The 21,656-nt window shown below is 33.8% G+C and overlaps 1 protein-coding gene and 1 long non-coding RNA gene across 7 annotated transcripts; one reads left to right on the top strand and one right to left on the bottom strand.

Annotated features, from left to right (window-relative positions):
* The first annotated feature begins 2,272 nt into the window (after positions 1-2,272).
* LOC136202497 (uncharacterized) lies at positions 2,273-11,851 on the top strand. Of its 5 annotated transcripts, none has more exons than XR_010674458.1 (4): positions 2,273-3,558; positions 6,811-8,947; positions 9,232-9,306; positions 9,398-9,843. It is a non-coding gene; the product is annotated as an uncharacterized lncRNA (long non-coding RNA). The 5 variants fall into 5 exon arrangements; XR_010674456.1 differs by having other exon boundaries at positions 2,274-3,558; positions 6,811-7,084; positions 7,411-9,306; XR_010674457.1 differs by adding an exon at positions 10,197-11,851 and having other exon boundaries at positions 2,276-3,558; positions 6,811-9,306; positions 9,398-9,537.
* A 5,213-nt stretch (positions 11,852-17,064) lies between these two features.
* LOC136202609 (uncharacterized) lies at positions 17,065-21,345 on the bottom strand. 2 transcript variants are annotated; one of them, XM_065993338.1, is made up of 3 exons: positions 20,974-21,345; positions 18,495-19,714; positions 17,065-17,879 (listed from the first exon to the last, which is right to left on the bottom strand). In XM_065993338.1, exons 2-3 carry the CDS (start codon positions 19,708-19,710, stop codon positions 17,272-17,274), a joined length of 1,824 nt encoding a protein of 607 aa, XP_065849410.1. In that variant the 5' UTR covers positions 19,711-19,714; positions 20,974-21,345; the 3' UTR covers positions 17,065-17,271. The 2 variants fall into 2 exon arrangements, with proteins under 2 accessions (XP_065849410.1, XP_065849411.1); XM_065993339.1 differs by having other exon boundaries at positions 17,579-17,860.
* Positions 21,346-21,656: the final 311 nt, after the last annotated feature.

The raw sequence follows: 21,656 nt of genomic DNA, 5'->3' as shown, positions 1-21,656 counted from the left end.
ATTTAAGGGGCCGATGCAAATGATGCAAATAATAGTTGAATTACTATTTGCATCGGCCTTTTAAAAGGAGCGATGCAAATAATACGTTCATTTGCATCGGTCCTTAATAAGGGCCGATGCAAATGAACCTTTTGCATCGCGTTTTGTAAGGACCGATGCAAATGCGTCGATGCAAATGATCATTTTTCCATTAGTGTATAAATATGTTATGACATATGTTTTGGTCCCTTGTGAGATAGAATTGGTGTTGGTGTGCCCTAGTTCATAGACATTGTTTCTAGAATATGTATTAGACATTTTGTATATTTTCATAGACATTGTTTCTAGAATATGTATTAGACATTTTGTATATTGTTTGAATACATTGTATATGTGTTATATGAATAAAGACATTAATTCATATTGTTTATATCGTGTGCTATGAAACATGTATGATTTATCCGTTTATTGATAATGATAAACTGTCTGAGACCTATTCACTTTGATATATGCCTAACAGGTCCGTAACAGGATGCCAAATATGGGTATATTGGGTGAATCGTTAAAGATAGATGAAGTGAAGGAATTACTACACACCTAACGGTGAGATGATATCACCGGCCACTTGATAAGTGAAACTAAAGAAGTGTATGGTCATACCTTGATAAGTAGTTTGCTTATCTGATTAATCAGTTCACTTTTGGTCAAGAAGTATGATAAACCGTATGGAGAATGTCAGCCACTATGTCTCTGGTTTATAATATAGATATGCAATTGGTAAGAGATACTGAGAGATCATCTACTGGGTTTCATGTGTCTTCTAAAGACGACTGAATTAATTCGTATTAGTCGGGGATCGTAATGGTTTGATAGAACCCACTTACGGTCATTTTATTTGATATAAAATTATATTCTAATTATTTAAAATATATATCAGATAAATAAATATAATATTAGATATTTTAATTTACATACATGTGGTAATTAGATATTATTAACTTTTTGAATGAAATGAAATAATTTGCCCTAAAGAATGAGAGATTGTATCTACTAAGGAAATTATCTCCTGGCCAAATGCGCCCTTCCTTTTTTGAGATTAGATGAATTATTTTATATGGTGAGAAACTAATCTGGATATTAATTTCTAGGCATATTTTATTTTATTTTGAGAAAAAAAAAAATTAGTTTGAATTTAAATCCCACCTCTAAAAAAGAAAATAAATTATTCTTTTAATATGCTTTTTCCACCATCCAAAAGGAATACATTGATTGGAAAAAAAATAAGAACCCTAGCCGCCCCGCTATTGCAAGAGTTTGGTGCCCGAATTGCAGGAGTGGATCCATGGACTTGAACTAGAAGACTTGAACGTGTCAATGGTGACTTGTAATCTATGTTCATAATGTTTTGCAATTCGTCCCTCCGATAAAAGGTAATTTTTCTTGCCATTACTTAATGCATGGGATCTTTGAGATTGGTTTTCTGTTGAAAATATTTTATTACATGCTATTTTTTACACCTAGAAAACCCAACACCTACACTTTGTTTTAGTTGCAATGAATCTTTATTTGTGTTAAAAAAAATACATCACTATAATTACGGGTAAATTGTTCTGATGGACTCTGATATTTGAGTTAACTTTAACAAAAGTCAAGAAGTTCATTTTATTTAATAAACTTATTATATTTTCCTTTTTGTCTCAATAAAGTTATTTTGACCAATTCAGGTACAAAAAATCATCTAAATAGTGACGTGACAATTACATTAGAAAAAACTTATATAAGCAAGTTGTTATGTATATTACTTTAAACAAGCTCAGGGAGCAAATGGATCAATATAAGCAAGTTTAGGGGGAGTATGTCACTTTAAGCTAATTTAGGTGTCCAATAGATTATTATAAGCAAGTTGAGGGAACTAATGAGATACCATATATATTATAATTTACTAAGTTTTATCATTGATTCTAAAAGTGATAGAAGTATAAAGCTACGAAAACGATGATTTTAGAAAATTGAAAATGTATCTACCTAAGCAATTTTAATTTTTGAATTTTAAAATAATGTAATTTAATTTTATAAGATGTAAGGGGACGTTTGGTTCACAAAGGGTAATGTAAAAGGAATCAAGAAATAGAAACTAAAAGAAATGAGAGGAATAAACATTAATTCCCTTATATGTTTGGATATGTTTAGGAAAGAGAATGAGGTAAAGGGAATCGTACAGAGCCTGGGGTAATGGACTTAACCTAAAGTGGGGTAAACCCATAATCTAAAATGGGTAAAAGGAATAAGTGTTTTTTTAAACAAACAAGAACAAATGGAATGAAACCCTCTCATTACGCTTTCCAGTCTTAAAGACCCCGAACCAAACGCCTCCTAATAATATTAATAACATGGTTTAATACATCACTTGTATAAAAAGTTTGACCTATAAAAGTTTTACCATAAAGTTGACCAATTTTTATAAGGTACGGGTGTAATAGTAATTTGCCCAATCCTCCATTTTTCTTTCTGGTCGAACCAATTCTTCTTTCTTTTGTTCAGATTTTGATTGAATGATAGGTTTTGAAGGTTAATTAAAGAGAATGGTTAGTGAAAACCATTGTTTGAAAAATTAGAAAAATATGAGATAAGAGTTTTAAAGAGTTAATGAAAATGTTTTGAAGAGTTCAAAATCATAAACTTTTAAATAGATTTTCAACCCACCAACCCACCAAATCCGTGGAATTAGAAAGGTTTTGATGAACCATTTCTTTTCTCAGGGTACCTTCCCTACCCTTACCCATCAAAACCTCTCGTACGATCAAAGCCAGTTTCCCATTTCACATTGAAATAAAATTGGGTCTTTCTTCTCGATTTTCTATTTGATCTCCGTTCAGATAATCGAGATGGTTCTTCAGACGATTCTTCCCATTTTGATCGAATTAATTTCAGATCCCATCAGACAATACGTTTTTACGCCTTTCAATTTCAACTGTGCCAGCAAGGTTGAGAAGAGACTTCGCCATGAGCTTTATCAGTTGCTGAACAAGAGAGTCAGGCCGTTGGTGATGTTACCTAGTGGCTGAGCTCTGCGCAAAAAGACATCTAGTCGCAGTGTTACTGAATTTGGAAGATTTAGAAGCAAACTAGTCACAAACGTAATTTAATAACCCCTGGTAAATAACAGAGCTAATTCATATGTTGTGCTGCTATAAGTTTATTTCAACAGTTATGCAAACATGATTTATTGTACTTTTTTAATTTTAAAGGGGAATGAGCTACTAATCCTGTTAAAAAGTTAGATCGGAAGATTTTTATTAGTTTGTTCTAGCCAGTCATTTTGTTGTTCTATTGTATACTATTGCAATTAATTTTATAATTTATTTGGCAAGTAGTTCTTGTCTTGATCCTTATGAGGGCTTCCTCAATTGATTCTCGAAATATAAAATTCCTTTGATTGACTTGTGCAAATTTTATCGATGTCTCTGATGGGGAGAATGTTTATGATTTCACATGTGTTGAATTGTGGTACATACTCATATATGTGTTGAAAGAGCTGTACCATCTGGTGGGGAGGTTGCAGAGAATGCTGCTAGGCAGGTACAACCCTTTTCTGGATCTTTTGAATTTTAGTTTTGGAGTGGTCAAAGGATAAAAGAAATTTATGTTAGTAAATGACAAAGTTTAGAGACTTTTATGGTTGATTTTGAAGTTCAGGAGCCATAAAGAAAGTAAGGTCAGAGTTGAAGGGTCACGGTTGTAATTTACCCTATATTTATTTGCAAAAAAATTCCCATGCACTTAGAGGATCTAACACTGATGGTTTCTATAGATCTGGAAGTGACTTAGATGCTGGTTCAAGTGAAAAGAAAAGGATGCCTTTGATAAGCAGCTTCCCCTTAGTTTCCAGTAAGCGTCTTAGTTGCTTTAGTCAGTAGGGCAAGAAGCTTGGCGACTGTGATAAGTATGCCTTTCTAGTTCTGGGCCAAGTCTGTCAATTATGTCCTTCCTTCATGTCCAGCATTCTAAGGTAGTGAAAGTGGAATCTTACACCAGGACTACAACGCTGATTTTACTGCTCTCCTCAGGTAGCTTGGTCAATGGAAGTGGGGTCAGTTTCACTCATCCTCGTAGCTTGAAAGTAAAAGAGTCTCATGGACTTTCTTATGGAACTATCGCTTCAAATAATCAGCCCACAATGGCATACTGTCTCACCCGGAGGAAGATTGGTCTTCTTACTAGCAGAATGGGAGAGGCTTCGGTTACTTTCGGGAGGGATAATCTATGTCTCTTTCCTTAGAGGTGTCTGACAAGACCTCTGCAATCCTAGGGAAGAAGGTAGTTCCCTAGGGAACCTAAGGGCTCTGTCACAACTTAGTGGTGAGATTTACAAAACAGGAGATTATTGGCACAGGCTAGCTAAAATGCTTAGAGCATCTCCAACAGCCTAAGTTAAAATCAACCCCAACCAACAGTCTCTTAGTGACTCACTAAGAGCCTCTCCATCCTATCTATTAATAGAGAGTCTCTCTCCACTCTTAGTGCCCTCCTTATATTTGTACCAAGCTGGGGCATGATTAGTATTTAGATCTAGCTTGAGGAGAGTGTCATGGAATGTCATAATTGTATGCAGCTATAGGAGTCAAATCCCAAAACATAGGAATCATAAAATAAATGTAATTAAGTGTAATTAACTCCTTCCTAATTTAGGTAGCTCTCATGTATTATAGGTGTGTTTATTCATATATATCATATGAATAAAAAGAATTCAAATTTCCATTTTTCTTTCTATTTAATGGTAACTATTATTTTTTCTTGTTTTGTTTACCTTGTGTGTAAATGGAATTAGTGTTTGTCATTTCATTGGTCTTGACATTTTGCTGAAATGGATCATCAAACTGATGTGTTTTCTGATTGAATAATCTATGGCTTAATATATCAGGGATCCTGTACTTGGCCCAATTATCTGATTGGCTCTCTAAACTTTGGAGATGTCTCATTAGTTACTTTAAAATGTGACATGATTAATCCTCTAAGTCCCATGTGGCAGAACAAAATGAAGATTTAGACAAGTTGGAGTGTGTTAAGTAAGTTCAGATGGCCAATAGATCGCAAGTTCAAGGGACCAATAGGTCATTTTAAGCAAGTTCAAATGGCTAATAGATCAATTTAAGCAAGTTAGTTGGCTAATGAGATAGCTCCAAATTTCAAGGGGTTAATCAGATTTTTTGGCCATGTAGTGGCCCCTGCTGTATTAAGCCATAATCTATAACTTTTTCCAAATTATCATTAATGAAGAGACGAACTTGTTGTATTTTTTGAATTTTAAAGGGGAATGGGCTACTAATCCTGTTAAAAAGTTAGATTGCAAGATTTGTTATTAGTTTGTTTAGCTGGTCATTTTGTTCTATTATATACTATTGCAATTAATTTTATCATTTATTTGGCAATTAATTATATTCATTTTGTTATCTTGAACCTTATGAGGGCTTCCTCAATTGATTCTAGAAATATATAGTTCCTTTGGTTGATTTGTGCAAATTTTATGGACATCTCTGATTTATGAGCGAAACATTCTATTTACTGATTGCAATGCATTGAATAACATTGTGTTCAAATTTTCAAATAGAAGAGTGATTTGGGTCGGATGGTGATTCTCATAGCACCAGCACACTGGAAATGCTCTTCCATTGGATCCCATCCCACATCTCAATCCTCCCTCCGTTCGACTCTATCTTATGTGAATGTTGAGCAGTTGTGAACCTCCGAATCTGCATTGCTTTGCCATCATTCGCCTACCACTGCTTTCCGATGACAAAAACGGACTTCTTGTATTTGCTAAGACAGCAATCATAGATAGAAGAAAAAGACATACTGAAACTAGCTTACTAGTGCGAGTATGAGTATCCATGGTTGGGTGCTATTGAGAAGTGTGGTGAAGTTCAATTTCATTTCATAGTGGGTGCAATTTGGAATGTTCGCATTGAAGAATGTCTTTCTGTGAAGTAGGAGACGCCACTTTTAGGTTGAGCTGGTATGCCGGAGATAGTACGTGGTGGTCGGAAAAAGTCTTTTGCATGCAGATAATCTTGGATTAATTCTGGTGATCTTGATATTCACGTTACATGTAAATGTATGAGAAAAGAGAAGACAAGTGGATTACGTTCATGCAAAAGACTTCCTCCGACCACCACATAGTATCTCCGGCATACCAACTCGACCTAAAAGGTGGTGTCTCCTACTTCACAAAAAGACATCCTTCCATGCAGATGTTCCAAATTGTACCGGCTATAAAATGAAATTGAACTCCACCACACGTCATCAACAGCACCCAGCCATGAATACTCATACTCACACCAATAAGCTAGTTTCAGTATGTCTTCTTCTTCTATCTCTTGATTGCTTTCTCAGCTAATGCAAGAAGGCTGTTTTCGTCATCAGAAAGCAGCAGTAGGCAAATGATGGCATAGCAATGCCAGATTAAGAGGTTCACAACTGCTCAACTTTCACATAAGATAGTGGGACGGGGGATGATTCAGATGTGGGATCCGGTGGAAGAACATTTCCAGTGTGTTGGTGCTGCTGCTATGAGAATCACCATGTGACCCAAATCACTCTCCTTGCCCAAGTTTTCCCCTCTCCTCGCCTCATCTATATTATGCAAGGTCTTTGAATAACATTATTATGAAATGAAGGTATATGATTGCAATGTATTGAATAACAATGAGAGTACTGATGACGAAACACTCTTCAATGAACTGGTTATGTTTTGCTTTCTACTTTTTTTTTCTCTGCAAAACTCAAAAGTATTTGGATAAGCCTCACTTTATCTTTTGGAACTATTAATCGCAGGTGACTTTCTCCAATCTAGAGAAATTATACTTCGGATTCATGAATAACTTAGAGATATTTATGGCATCAGCAATTCTCAAACGATGATTCATTTTCCAAACTAAAATCGTTGGATATTTTTAGTTGCTCGAAACTGTCTGTTATTTTCCCATCCAATGCATACAGAAGATTTCATAGATTAGAGTCCCTTACTCTATCTAGTTGTCGTGGAGTTGAAGAGATATACGGGGTCGGTTTTCTGGAAGCAAATATTTTACAATTTGCTCTATGGGAGGTACGTATAACTTATCTAGACTCATTGAAGCGTATAACCTGATCTTGAATAACCAAATGAAGGTCATTCAACGTTAGATATAGGCTTATTAAAATCTTATAATGGAGATTCAAAACATGTGAAGGCTAAGATTTAATAAGCATAGATCTAATGGTGAATGACCAAATTCAATTGGTCGAGTAAAGACATCGATCAGGCTTTGAGTTTTCCGAATCTGTAATCATTTAAAGTGTCTTTTTGTCCAAACTTGAGATATGTATTTCCCGCATCAATAGCTTGTAGTCTTTTCCAACTTCAACACCTCAAAATAAGATATTGTGGCGTAGAAATGATAATTGCGGAGGCAAAAAATGAAGGATCGGAAGACAATACTACTTGTACTTATGAGTGGCCTAAGTTGAAATGTTTGGAAGTATGTTTTGGGGATAAATTCATCAAGTTCGGCTTCAAACACAATATTCCATGCATGCCAAACAGAGTATGTGAAAAGACAAACAAGAAGAACCACAATGTTTTGAAATTAAAATTAAAAGAATCACTGAACTGGAATTCAAATTAAGAGAATAAAATGTGCTAATTATGGGTCAAATATTAGCTTTATCCCACAAGAAAAGCCTAATTGTAATCTTAACAAAAAATAGCTTTATTGTGAACTTATAAAACAAACAATGCAGCATTACATAAATGCCCAAACAAAGTATACAAACAATAAGAACCACTGAAAAATAATTACTGAAACTGAAATTCAAAATAACTGAATAAAAAGTTCCAATAACCATGAAAATCAAAGAAAAAAACAAATACCTCAACTTTATCATCTTTACATAATCTCTTTCCTTGAGGAAGAGAGCGCAAGGTTTCATGCTGGAAACCTGGTGCCACTGAAGAACATTACAACTGAGAAATCAGGGTGTTTCAAAAGAAATCAAAACGGTATATGCTCTACTTTACAAGACTTTGGCTTCCTCACAAATTCTAGTACTTTAAACCCAAGTAAAACACTGGTAATGACCAAAGTACCTCTATTTGGAAATTTGTGCTATTGCGCCTCCCTAGTAATTCGTGAGGAATATATCATATTCTAAAACGAATTACTAGGAAGACGTTTTCCAATAGTGCTGATTTGATTTCAAAATAGGGGTACTTTGGTTATTAGCAGTGTTATACTTGGGCATAAAGTAATGGAGTTTGTGAGGAATCCAAAGTCTAAAGTAAAGTTATATACCGTTTTTTATTTCTTTTGAAATGCTCTGATTTCCTCAATTGTAATTTTCTTTAAGCGCATTGGGTTTTCAGTAAGAAAGCTTCGGCTCTTTCGAGAAAGAGATTTTGTAAAGATGATAGAATTGAGGTATTTGTTTTTTTCTTTGATTTTCATTGTTACTGAAACTTTTTATTTTGAATTTCGGTTTCTTTGATATTTTTTAGTGCTTCTTATTGTTTATATACTATGTTTGGGATTCATGTATTACTGCATTGTTTGCTTTATAAGTTCACAATAAAGCCATTTGTTAAGATTAAAATTTGGCTTTTTCTTGGGGATAAAGCTAATAGTTATTGCATTTTATTTTGTTAATTTGAATTCTAGTTTCAGTGATTCCTTTCGTTTTAATTTCAGTACCTATTTTGTGGTTTTTCTTGTTTATCTTTTCATATACTCTATTTAGCCTAAGGTAGGTCCTCATCGTTAGCAAAACAAAGACTTTTAGGTTGAAACTGTCAGTTTGATCATTGATGACTTCAAAATAGAAGACGCTACTACTTGTACTTATGAGTGGCCTAAGTTGAAATGATGATAAATTCATCAGGTTCGGCTTCAAACACAATATTCCAACTCAAGGTTCACCATGTTTTGTTGAAAAGGTACGAGCCATCCAAGCTTTCTCATATATATAATGGGCCATATGCTTTTATAACTGAGTTAGCATCATCTACGAGTTTCTTATTGCGAAATGATGGAAGAAATTGTTGCAAACAACGTCAGAGATGATGAGATGATGTTATTATTTTCAAGAAGCTGAAGCATTTGGAACTTACTCATTTAGATAGATTCAAAAGCTTTTGTTGTGGCAATACATGTTCAATTTCCCCTTGTTAGAACAAGTAATAATTCAGTAATGCAATCAAATGAAGATTTTCTGTTGCAGAATCTTAAGCGCACTGAAGTTACGGTCGGAAGAAAATCTTAATTCTATAATCGCACATCAATTACAAGAGAACGGGTAATAATTATTATTTTCTATAATATTTATGCTTTCAGTTTGTTTTTAATATTAATATTTTTAGTATAATGCTATTTCTTGGGATTGAAAGGATGGTGGACATTTGGTAAAAGGGAGACACTTCCAAAATGAAGAATTGCTACAAGTCAGGTAAATCAGCTATGGTATAAATACATACATACGGAGAGGAGATGGTTGAAAGATGATGATGGGGCGGATTCTTGAGGAAGGGTGAGTTTTATATATAAAATTTGAGCTTGGGTATAATGAAATTGAGCGTGCTAGTAGGGCTGTAAATGAGTCGAGCCGCTCATGAGCGGTTCGGTGTTCGCTCGATTTATAAACGAGTAGTTCACGAACACGATTTAGAAGCTTGATTCGTAAACGGCCCGAGCTTGAGCACGGGAAAGCTCGGCTCGAAAGTTCGCGAGCGGACTTGGTTATAGATTCGTGAACAAGTTCATGAACAAGCTCCTGAGTAATATTGAAGAAGTTTAATGTTTAATGTTTAATGATAGATAGATCTATTTTTATTTATTGTTTAAGAGTATTAAAATGGGATGTTTAATGTTTTTTTTTTTTTTTGAATCAAAAGAATAATGCATTAATGAGCCAAATCATGCAAAATTGTAACAATGAATCAGAAACATAACTCGGTAATAAATTAAAAAAAGGTCAAGTGGATAAACGAGAAGACTGTGCTAACACATGTGTCATCTCATTCGCTTGCTGTCGTATCCATTTGACTGAGTAAGAGTCATTTGATATTAGAATCGATCGTATTTGAATAATTATGTCCCCAAATTCAGAATCATCAGCAGAACTAGAATTTATTGTATCAATCACTTGTTTAGCATCCAATTCGAAAACCACATTCCTTATTCCAACAGTTTATAGCCATTGCATAGTCTATTGGTCTCACATTCTCGACTTGTCGGACAACATAATAGACCCGCACATCTCCCCATTACAAACTGTCCATTTGCATCTCTTACTGCTGCTTCCATCCCTGCACGACCATCAGCATTAAAGCATGCGACATCAACACAACACGAGAGAAATCCTTCTGATGGTGGGTGCCAAGCCGTGCAACCAGCGAATGAATTATTTCCTGCTACTGTATTTCCAATCCGTTGTTCTTCTGTACCAGTTCGATTCCTCAAGGCATTTGCTTCTGACCAATCATTAAGTACTGTGCAAGCTTTGAGCCACTATTTGATTTGTTGTGCGAAGCTCATACTGCCAAAGACGAATAGATGTTTAATGTTTATGCATGTAAAATTGTATTTATTTCATTTGCTAAACATTTTATTGTTTTATTTGATATTATTTCATTAGCTTCTTCATGAACATGTTTAACGAGCTGCTCGCGAGCAAAGCTCGTGAACAAAATAAATGAACAGCTCGCGAGCTAAGCTCGTGAACAAGATAAATGAGTCGGCTCGTGAGCAAACGAGCTACTAAACGAGCCGAGCACGAAGCTCGGTTCGAGCTCATTAACATTATGACAAGTTGAGTTTGAGCAGGCCAAAGCTCGGCTCGGGTCGATTACAACCTTACGTACTAGAGGTATTTTTGAACTTCATTTTAGTGGCATCCCAAAGTTAGTACTTGGATTCGAAATTTGAGATGAAAAATGAAGAAGTTGGAGGGTGTAGCAATGTGTATGAAAGGGCGATTGAGAACTTGGGTGATGAGGAGGGGGCGGGGGAGTTTTAGCGAGTTTAAGGAGCGGTGGAGATAGAGCGGTGGAGATAGAGCGTTCTCGGTGTATTTATAAATTTCTTATACACTCCTCAAAAGCCACAACGAGAATGCTCTATCTCTTTACACTGCTTCCAAACTCACCAAAAAAACCCACAAACAATTGCCCCGCCTCCTCCTCATCACCCTACTTTTCAATCGCTCTTCCATACACATACCTACGCCTTTCAGCATCTCGGTTATTCATCTCAAATTTTGTATACTGAATTCAAGCACCAACATTGGCATGCCACTCAACAAAACGTTTAAAAATAGCTCTTAACACGTTCAATTTCATTATATTAAAGCTCAAATTTCATATAAGAAACCCACCCTTCCTCCTCAAGAATCCATCCCGTCATTTAAAAAAAAAAATTGTCCCGCACTGCCTACATTTCCAATCATCTCCTCTATTTATATCATAGCTAACGCATTTGCACTTCTTGAACAGTTTTGGGATAAAGTAAAAATTTAGTCTTATGATTATTGGAACAAATTTAGTTTTTACGAACAAAATAGTAGTAATTCATAAGTACCCTCGTGGATTTTCTTAAGTTTGTCATTATATATATATATATATTCCTAAGCTGGGAAATATTGGTAATTCATTCAATTGGTGAATTTTCTTAAGTTTGTCATTATATATATATATATATTCCTAAGTACCCTCGTGGATTTGATATCGGCTCTAGCCAGCATGGGGTTTTATTTCTTATTTTATTTATTTATTTTAGAAGAAATAAATAATAAACACTTAATAAATTAATGACAATATTTTGGATGTTAAAATAATAACATAAAGGCTTAATACATCATTTACTTTCTGAACTCGTTCAAAAAGCTTGATTGGTCTCCTGAACTTTCAAATTATCCCGATAGTCGTCCCAAGTTATTTAAAATGTAGTCTAAAATGTAGTCAATTAATTATTTAATTGCAAAAAGGTAAGTTGTAAGCTAAAGGTATATTGCACTCGTCTTGAAATTTTATTATATAATTTAAAGACTAAATTGAAACATATGAAAAAGGAAATTCTTACTTGTTCAATGTAAAACATGTCTTCTTTAATATTAGAATCCCATAATTCGACTTTGATCGTTTTATTTTTTTTTAATACATGTGTAACACACATTTCGCATGATCTTATTTCTTTGCAATATGATGATTGATTATTTATATTTTAAACAAGTTAAAGAGGATTGTGGGACACTTGAAAGTTGACAATTATGTATTAAACCTAACATAAATTATGGTTCTAATTTCTTATTGTATTTATTTATTTCTACATAATTCATGTAGTATAGTACCAATTACATTGAGCTTTCATGTATTATCAAACTGTTACTTGAAAAAAAATACTCCAGAAGGTGACTGATCTTTTTGTTTTGTTAAAAACGAGACTCTTTTAGTTTGACACTATAAAAATGATTGTCAACGACTTTAAAATGAAAAGTTCTAACAATTAAAGTTGTTTAGTACCACATTTACTATGTGATACCATGCTAAATGATGTCCGCACCATCCTCATTACGGTCCAAATTCAAGTAATAAAGGCCCAACGTGTCTATAATGGTCCATGACCCACATCGACAGTCCAAAAACGTCTATAGCGGTCCAAGTTCAACAAATATCAACCTAACACAGCTAGCGGAGTTGCAACTTCTAGACGCAAATGAATCTTCTAGAACCCTATGAGATAAATGATTCCTTACACGATTCGGACTCCTTAAGGGACCAGGAATCCTAGCTCCATAAGTATTTTCTGTAATTCTAGAATTTCAAAATTTTGGAAATTTGGAATTTCAGTATTTTTTGAAATTTTAGAATTTTAGATTAGAATTCTGAAATTTAAAAATTCCAGTATTTTTTGAAATTTTAGAATTTTGAAAGTCCAACATTTTCTGAAATTTTAGAATTATGAAATTTAGAATTTCAGTAATTTTTAGAATTCTAGAAAATACTAAAATTAATTTCACTATTTTCTAAAATTCTAGAATTTTAGAATTCCAGAATCTAGAGTTCTAGTGTTTTATAAAATTTTAGAATTCTGGAATTCCAGTATTTTATAAAATTTTAGAATTCCATATTTCTAGGCATTTTTTGAAATTCCAAAATTTTCTAGAATTTTAAAATCTAGAATTACAAAGTTTTTCCGTTTTTATGCTTTTTACATATTTTTTATTTTTTTATAATTTTTAATTAGATTTTGTTAATTGGGTAATGAGTCAACTCATTTAATACATGGATTAGATCATGTTAATCTATATGTAAATGGATTGTTTCAACTCATTTAGTAAATGGTTAGGTCGGATTGATCCATTTATTAAATGGATTGGATTAATCTACTTATCCATTTTGACACCTCTAAATTACATGTCCACGGGTCCGGGTACCCGCCCGGCCCGTCCAGGCCCGTGTCCCTTGGACCGGGCTTGGACAATAAAAATTGTTCATCGGCCCAGCCCGGCCCAGGCTCGACAAAGCCCGCCTATTTTTTGGGCGGGCTTGGGATTAATAAAAATAACACGGACCGGCCCAGCCCGACCCGCTTATTAATATTAATTAATAAATAAATATATATATATATATATATATATTAAATATTTATTTTTAAGTATAATATTTATTTTTTATAATTAACAATTATATATATATTTAGGTGGGCTTATATGGGTTGGGCTCGGGATTTGATTTTTAAACCCGAGCCCAGCCCGGCCCGAGCCCGCCAAAAGTAATTGTGGGCTGGACTGGGCTTGGGCTGAGCATTTTTACCTAAAAACCCGACTGGCCCGGCCCATGGATAGGTCTACCTCTAAATAATGACAAATTTAGAATTAAGTTTTGTAATATGATGTAATTATGATTTTTATATTTAATGTGATTTTCATGTAAAAATCCTAATTTTTATTAGGTATCAAAACGACTTTAGACCTAAAGGGATAAATAAGATTGCACAACTTTTTAATGCAACAGAAATTAATCAACATTCAAAATTACAAGAATTCTAGAAAATACTAAATAGTATTATTTGGATATCAAAACTTGTTTAATACATCTGCAAATGCTTCTTAAATAGCAAAAATGAAACTCTAAACTGTTTCCTACGAAATATGAAAAGAGTTTAAAAAGAAAATTACATAAAAAAAAAAAACAGTAAATCATATTTGCGCTGGTTTAAACGAAAGAATTTGACCGAAATTACAAAAATGTCACTGCATTAAAAAATTTATCAAATTACTCTAAGAACTTGCAAGCTAATTTTTCAATCGCATCACTTTTAATATTAAATGTCGCGCATTGTTTAAACTTGTCAAAAGTCACTAAAGTGAAGATGAGCAATGGTGCTACCCATATATTTAGTATGGTTATTTTTTGTTGGGCTATCAAAACTGTTTTGGATCCAAAAGCTTAAATGAGATTAAATAACAAGCCATGATATATGATGTCATAATCTCATATATCTTATAGGTTGAGTTTGGCAAACAGCTATTAATTATTAGCTATTAGCTGATTATATTAATTGTTAATTGATTACTTTTTTTAGTTAACTGATTGTATAAACTTGTTTGGTAAAACTTAGCTAATTGTTAATAACTGTTTGTGCAAAATGAGAAATAAGAACAACTATATTTTACGGCTATATTTTATTTGGAGTTAAGGGATGATAATTAGGAACAAAAATGTCCTTCAAAATAAATGGAGCAATAAGCTAATTGAAAAAACTCCTAAAACCAGCTTTTTCAAAATTAGCTTTTTAAACCTAATAATCTATTTCAAACTTCTATTCACCAAACACCACTATTAGAAGCTTAACTAATCAAAACCTAAGTGGCACAAATCTCCAATTTTATCCCAAAAAAATCTTTACCAAACGAGATCATAATAAGATTTAGATAATTTACTTCACATGATATGCCAAAACTGCCACGTTAAATATGGGTCTTAAGGAGACAATAATTTTTTTAAACAAGTATATAAGTATATTGCTAACGATATATTAAACTTTTTTTCGGTACAATTTCACGTTCTGGGTCTTTATTGAACCTCGAACATTTGACCACATAATAAGACTTAAAAATGTATATTTTAGCTTAATGGAGAAAAAAAAGAACTCATATTCGGTTAAGACTTGAAAAGCACAGTCCGGTCTTAAATTTAAAATTGTAGGTAAAAGTTAAATCCACTCTCTATAGATCTAAATTTGTATCTCATCTCTTATTTAATTTTGGAATAAAAATCAAAATAACATAGAAATTTTTGGGAAAGAACTAGCTTAGCTAAACATACAAAAATAGCAATAATTTCATTCCTAATAAATTCTCACTAATACAAATCGACACATCAGATGTCACAATGTTCAGATGTCACAATGTTTATACAATTGGTAATGCTGAAAAATGAGAACGATATTAAAACTGAAATATATTATCTAGACAAAATTGACGATACAACATTGATCTGTCATGATCTATCAATTTCTGTTAATGGTAGCTTTAATCATACCATTTAACAATAGTTAAGATTGAAATTGTATTTTTTTTATGCGCGAACTAAATTAGTTTTTTCTTTTTAATTTGAAACCATTTTGATTTTCAATTATACCATTTAACAATAGTTAAGACTGAAATCTTATTTTTTTTAGGTGCGAACTAAATTAGTTTTTTTTTTTTTAATTTGAAACCATTTTGATATTTTATTGGCTTAATACATCAGTTACTACCTGAACTTGTACAAAAAAAACTTGATTGTCCTCCTAAACTTACATAGTGTCTCATTAGCCCTTTGAACTTGCTTAAAGTGTCATAATTAAGTCCCTACATTTATAAAAAAAAAAACGTCCTAAAGGTCTAAAAAACATAAAGTTAATTTGCTCTAAAGAATTAGAATCGCAAATTAGACCCTTTTTTTTAAGTTTTGATTCTTTCTTTTTTTTTACAAATTTAGATAAATTGAAATGTATATCACTTTAAACAAGTTCAGAAGGCTAACAGGTCACTGTAAGCAAGTTTAGAGAGTCAATTCACTTTAAACATATTCAGGTGGCCAATAGGTTATTTTAAGCAAGTTTAAGGAGCTAACAATACACTTTATAAGTTTAAAATGTCAATCAAGCTTTTGGGACAAGCTCAGTAGCTCAGGAGCTAACGATATACTTTGCTTGATTATTGTTACATAATAATTCAATGTAATAAATGTAAATATGCCTAAATCAACTAAAGCATGCTTTAGACTGCTATAGAATTGTTGTAAGATGCTACGGGGGTCTTTTATGTATCCTTGATTGAAGGAGAACCTTATATATATGTGTTACTCCTAAATAAAATATATCAATCTAGTCTCTTAATATACATAGTATCCCGTGTATTATTATATGGTTTATTACAATTATTAATAATTTATAGATTGCATGTTAGAATTTATACATCTCATTACTGGTATTACCTAATACTTGAATAAAAACCTAACTTTGATAACATAAAATAAAGTTTAAAAAAAACGAAAAAGATAACCAAACGGACAAGTAAAGTTGAAACATCCGAAACCACACAATAACAATGGTGGTTTAATCTTTTTGCAAATGCACCCATGATTTTATAACTCAAACAAAAGTCCGTGGTTTGGTTTGTGCTGTTTGCAAACTCATGCATTCTGCAAAATATTTATTATCATGGCTATTTAACCCAAAAAAGAGCAATTTAAGCAATTAAAAAGAATAGCTTTACAAATTAGCTAATATATAAAGTCTCACTTTACAAATTAACTAAACAACGAGTACTTTTTTTTTGACCAAAAATTGACTGATATCCTTTTAATTATAAACTGCACAAATCACAAATATCCTTTTAACTATAAAAGGAACAAATCACAGACTCATATTTACTTTTTAAATCACAAGACAGCATTTGCAAATCGGTTAAACCACGAATACATTTTTCATTTACCTGAAAAAAGAACTCCATATATCTATAATTTGGAAATAGGGTTAAATAGATTATATTTCAAATTCAAGCTCACACTTTACTTCATGAAAAGGAACTAATTTATTATTATTATTGTTTTTTTACAAGGAAAGCTTGAAAAAACACTAACTCTCAGATCATAGTAAGGAAGCCACTACTAAACCTGGATACTTTAGGCTTTGTAAAAACCTAATATAAAACAGAAGATAAATTACATTTACAGTCCTAAATATTTTCTCGTAACTGACACTAGACGTATAGGTACTATTGACCTTTCCCCAAAAACGTCACTCTGTTATCCCCATCAGTACCCAACGTTACCTCTCTGGTATAGCAGTTTATTACCGCCCTATATTGTGACAACCAATCCATTCCCAAAATAACATCAACATCTTTGAAATCTAATATAGTTAGGTCAGCCGGAAACTCTTTCCCTCTCACTGTTATTGGACAAGCTTTTACAACCTTATTCACCAGTTTAGTAGTATCTCCGATCGGAAATGCTACACTCATCCCAGAACCTAGAGATTCTACTCTTTCAGACACTTTTAAGCTAAATTCAGGTGTCATGAATGAATTGGTTGATCCAGAGTTTATTAATGCAAGAGCGGGAGTACCAAAGATAGAAATAGTACCGGATATCACATCAGGTGCAATGAGTGCCTCCTGTTCGTCTTGGACTCTATCAGCCCCAATTGTGTCGTCTATTGCGTTGCCCCATCCTATAGTCTGAGATGGAGCTGTTCCTGTACCATATGGACACGCATTTCTGTAGTGGCCCACCTCACCACATCCATAACATGTGATCTTTTTAAGTCTCCAGCACACCCCTCTATGATGTCGTCTACAAGTGCTACAAGCAGGAACGAAATCTGACCTTGCAAACTAACTATTATTATTTGTTATAAGGGAAGGCTGAAAAAAACACTAATTAAACCGAACCTCGGATCCTAGGAAAATGACGAGTAATCAGAAGGAAGCCACTATTTACTAAAACTGGAAACTTTTCGTTCCGCGAAAACCTAATATAAAACAGAAGATAAATTACATCTACAGTCCTAAATGTTTTCCATTTCTCTTTTAAAGCCTGAACTATTGACACTAGACGTAAAGGTACTATTGACCTTTCCCCAAAAAGGTCACTTTGCTATTCCCGTCAGTAACCAACGTTACCTCTCTGGTATAGCAGTTTATTACCGCCCTATATTGTGACAACCAATCCATTCCCAAAATAACATCAAAATCTTTGAAATCTAATATAGTTAGGTCAGCCGGAAACACTTTCCCTCTCACTGTTATTGGACAAGCTTTTACAACCTTATTAACCACGGTACTAGTATCTCCGACTGGAGACGTTACCCTCATCCCAGAACCTAGAGATTCTATTCTTTCAAACACTTTTAAGCTAAATTCAGGTGTCATGAATGAATGGGTTGATCCAGAGTTTATTAATGCAAGAGCGGGAGTATCAAAGATAGAAATAGTACCGGATATCACATCAGGTGCAATGAGTGCTTCCTGTTCGTCTTGGACGCTATCAGCCCCAATTGTGTCGTCCATTGCGTTGCCCCATCCTATAGTCTGAGATGGAGCTGTTTCTGTACCATATGGACACACATTTCTGTAGTGGCCCACCTCACCACATCCATAACATGTGATCTTTTTAAGTCTCCAGCACACCCCTCTATGATGTCGTCCACAAGTGCTACAAGCAGGAACGAAATCTGACCTTGCACTTCCTCTGAACGTATTACCTGATCCACTACCATATTGCATATTGTTGCCCGTAGATTGTCCACCTGAAACCGTACCATATTCCACATATCCACTACCCCCTAATCTACCTTCTTCGTAGTAGTTGTCATTCTGATAAAAATCATCTTCCTCGCTAGAAAAGGACTGTGATCCTCTTCTCTTGGTTAATCGGTTCTGCTCCTCCGGACTATCAGATCTAGCTCTCTTAGCTGCCCATGACTGGCTTCTCTGATTAAGAACATTCTCAATCCTCATGGCTGTCTCAACAAGGAGTTTGAAATCTCTAATGCGGGGTATACCCATTTTGATTTCTGGGTTCAAACCCTGCTCAAATATAATACATTTGTCCTCTTCAGTTGCAACAAATGGTGCATAGGTGGACAATGCAGCAAAGCGGTGCTCATACTCATGTACGGCCATCTCATTTTGTTTCAAAGTCAAAAACTCTATCTTTTTCTTATCACGGTATGACTGAGGGAAGTACTTATCATCAAATTCTTTCTTAAAGTCGGTCCATGTGATCACCTGATCGCCTCTAGTCCTCTTTAGAGAATTCCACCAAGTCCATGCATCACTAGTTAGGAGACATTCTACATATCTCACCCACGTCTCAGGAGCACACGGTATCAGCTCTAGAACATCCTCGACCTTCATAAGCCAATAATGAGCTTCCTGTGGGTCTAGACTTCCTGTAAAGTTCTCAACTCCTAACTTACGGATCCGCTTAAGGTTTTTATCGAAAGTCGGCACTTGTGCTTGTGCTTGAGCTTGCATTTGGGCTGTCATCGTGCCAATAACATTTGCAAACTGCTGAATCCATCGAGGTACACTAGGTGTCCCGCCTAAATCAGCTCCACCCTCAGCCTTAGGTGCAACAAATTTGGAGTTGCCTCCCTTAGGCTCTTCATTAGATGCATGGTCAGCATTGTCATTCTTATGAGATGTCATTTTCCTGAATGCACATGGTGATGTTAAAATTTATGAATGTAATATGTTTATACACTAGTCTAATTCTAGAAACGCAAAGAATGCTTTGTAACATTCATTAGGAAGATAAATCCGCTCTGTTATCACTAAATGTATCGTCCCACTCCGATCACGTTAATCATGCACATCAATCAAATCACTAATCACACAATTTCCAACATAAAATAAATTAAGTCTTCTTTTATCTATTAGTGTCCATGACATGTGTATGAGAATGAGATTGTGTTGACCGACCTGAATGCAAGATGGGCAGATAAAAACTAACAAACTGAAGATTTTTTATCCATCTTAAAAAAAAAAAATTGGCATGTTGTGAGTTGTGTTGCCTATTAAATAAACATATATATATGTGTGTGTGTGTGTGTGTATATATACCATACATATGAACGCATCAACCAAGAATTAAACTAGACATTGCAAATACACATACCCTGTATTACGACAGATGTTTGCTAACAAATTCAAAAGTCCATTATATTTATATTAAGAAAACCAGCTAAGCTAAGTGAAATATACCCAATGGTCTTAGTTAAATAATTCATCATCGACCATAGGCATAAACTATCACCTCTGTGTACGTATTTTATCATAACGGTACTACTATTGCCTCTGTTTGAAAACAGAGTACTAGCTCATTTAGAGCTATGAAATACCCTATCGTCTTCCTTTAAAGATAGATGTATGTGATCACGGAATTAACATCCTCCGGATCATTGTACATACTGACTCAAGATAGTCATTTACATTTGATTCTACACTTAATCATACCCATTAATATTTCACTTCATGAAATTCATTCTTAGATTCATAAATCATCTCATACTTCATCAATAATCTTACTTTATACCATACATCAATTCCTAACATTTGATCACGTATCAATATATCAATTAATATAATCATCACATATATCTTAATCCAACATTTTACAAAATCTACCTATGTCACTAATTCATTCAATACAAGCAATTACGCCCAATTAGCTAATCAAAGTATTCGAAGTCTTACTCACTTAAAGTGCATTCTCTTATAATTAAATGTCCAATTAGTTTACACAATGATATTTATGCTAGATTATACTCAACATACTCTTAAAACTCACTTAAATGTCCAATTATATAAGTTTATATATCGTCCCAATAATAATTTATCCGTATTATAAATTAAATTTATTGGAAAAAAAATTAAATCTATAGGTCAAAGTTATGTTCGAAAAAGGCTCACAAGAATATCGCCTTCACGTGGTGGACAGTCGCCGGTACTATCGCCGGAGTTTGCCGATAATCCAAAAAACACCACCAGTCAGCTGATGCTTTGTGAAGTCTGATGGTGTGCTTCACTCACCATTACAATCGGTCAAATGGCCAGATCTACTTATTTTTCCGCCGCTCCGATCAACAATATTTTCGATGAGTTATGGTTTCAAATTGGTATCAGTCTCTTCCTTGAAATACGAGGAATTCAATAGTATTTGTTTCAGGTTGAGATTTGACCGGAAAATTAGATTAGGAGGAAAGGATGAATGAAAGAAAACAGAAACAGAAGAAAAAGCGGCTAGAAGAGTGTGGAAAGAAGGAATAGATAAAAGAAATAAAAAGAGTTGGTACCTGTATAATATTCTTATTATTTATTATTTATCTTCGGATGTTAGATAGTAGGGCTCTAAATGAGCCGAGACGTTGGTCAGCTCGATAAAAACTCCACTCGATTCAGTTCGATTTGTAAATGAGCCGTTCATGAACATAATATACTGGTTTGGTTCATAAATGAGTCGAGATTGAGCAGGTCAAAACTCGGTTCGAAAGCTTGCGAGGATGCTTGATTAAAATATTTATCAATAAATTTTAATTTTGTAGAAACTATATAATTTTGTGCTAGTTCACAAATATCTAAACTTAATTATTATT

Source organism: Euphorbia lathyris, chromosome 8, assembly GCF_963576675.1.
Source record: "Euphorbia lathyris chromosome 8, ddEupLath1.1, whole genome shotgun sequence".
NCBI classification, from domain to species: domain Eukaryota; kingdom Viridiplantae; phylum Streptophyta; class Magnoliopsida; order Malpighiales; family Euphorbiaceae; genus Euphorbia; species Euphorbia lathyris.
This window is presented reverse-complemented; position numbering and strand designations above follow the sequence as displayed.

What these genes read in the sequence shown, in the direction of transcription:
- LOC136202609 (XM_065993338.1), bottom strand. Translation starts at nt 19,710, where the DNA reads ATGACATCTCATAAGAATGACAATGCTGACCATGCATCTAATGAAGAG. An exon ending in TGCACCTGATGTGATATCCG is followed by an intron (nt 17,880 to 18,494) that starts GTACTATTTCTA and finishes TTGCAAGGTCAG; the next exon opens with ATTTCGTTCCTGCTTGTAGC.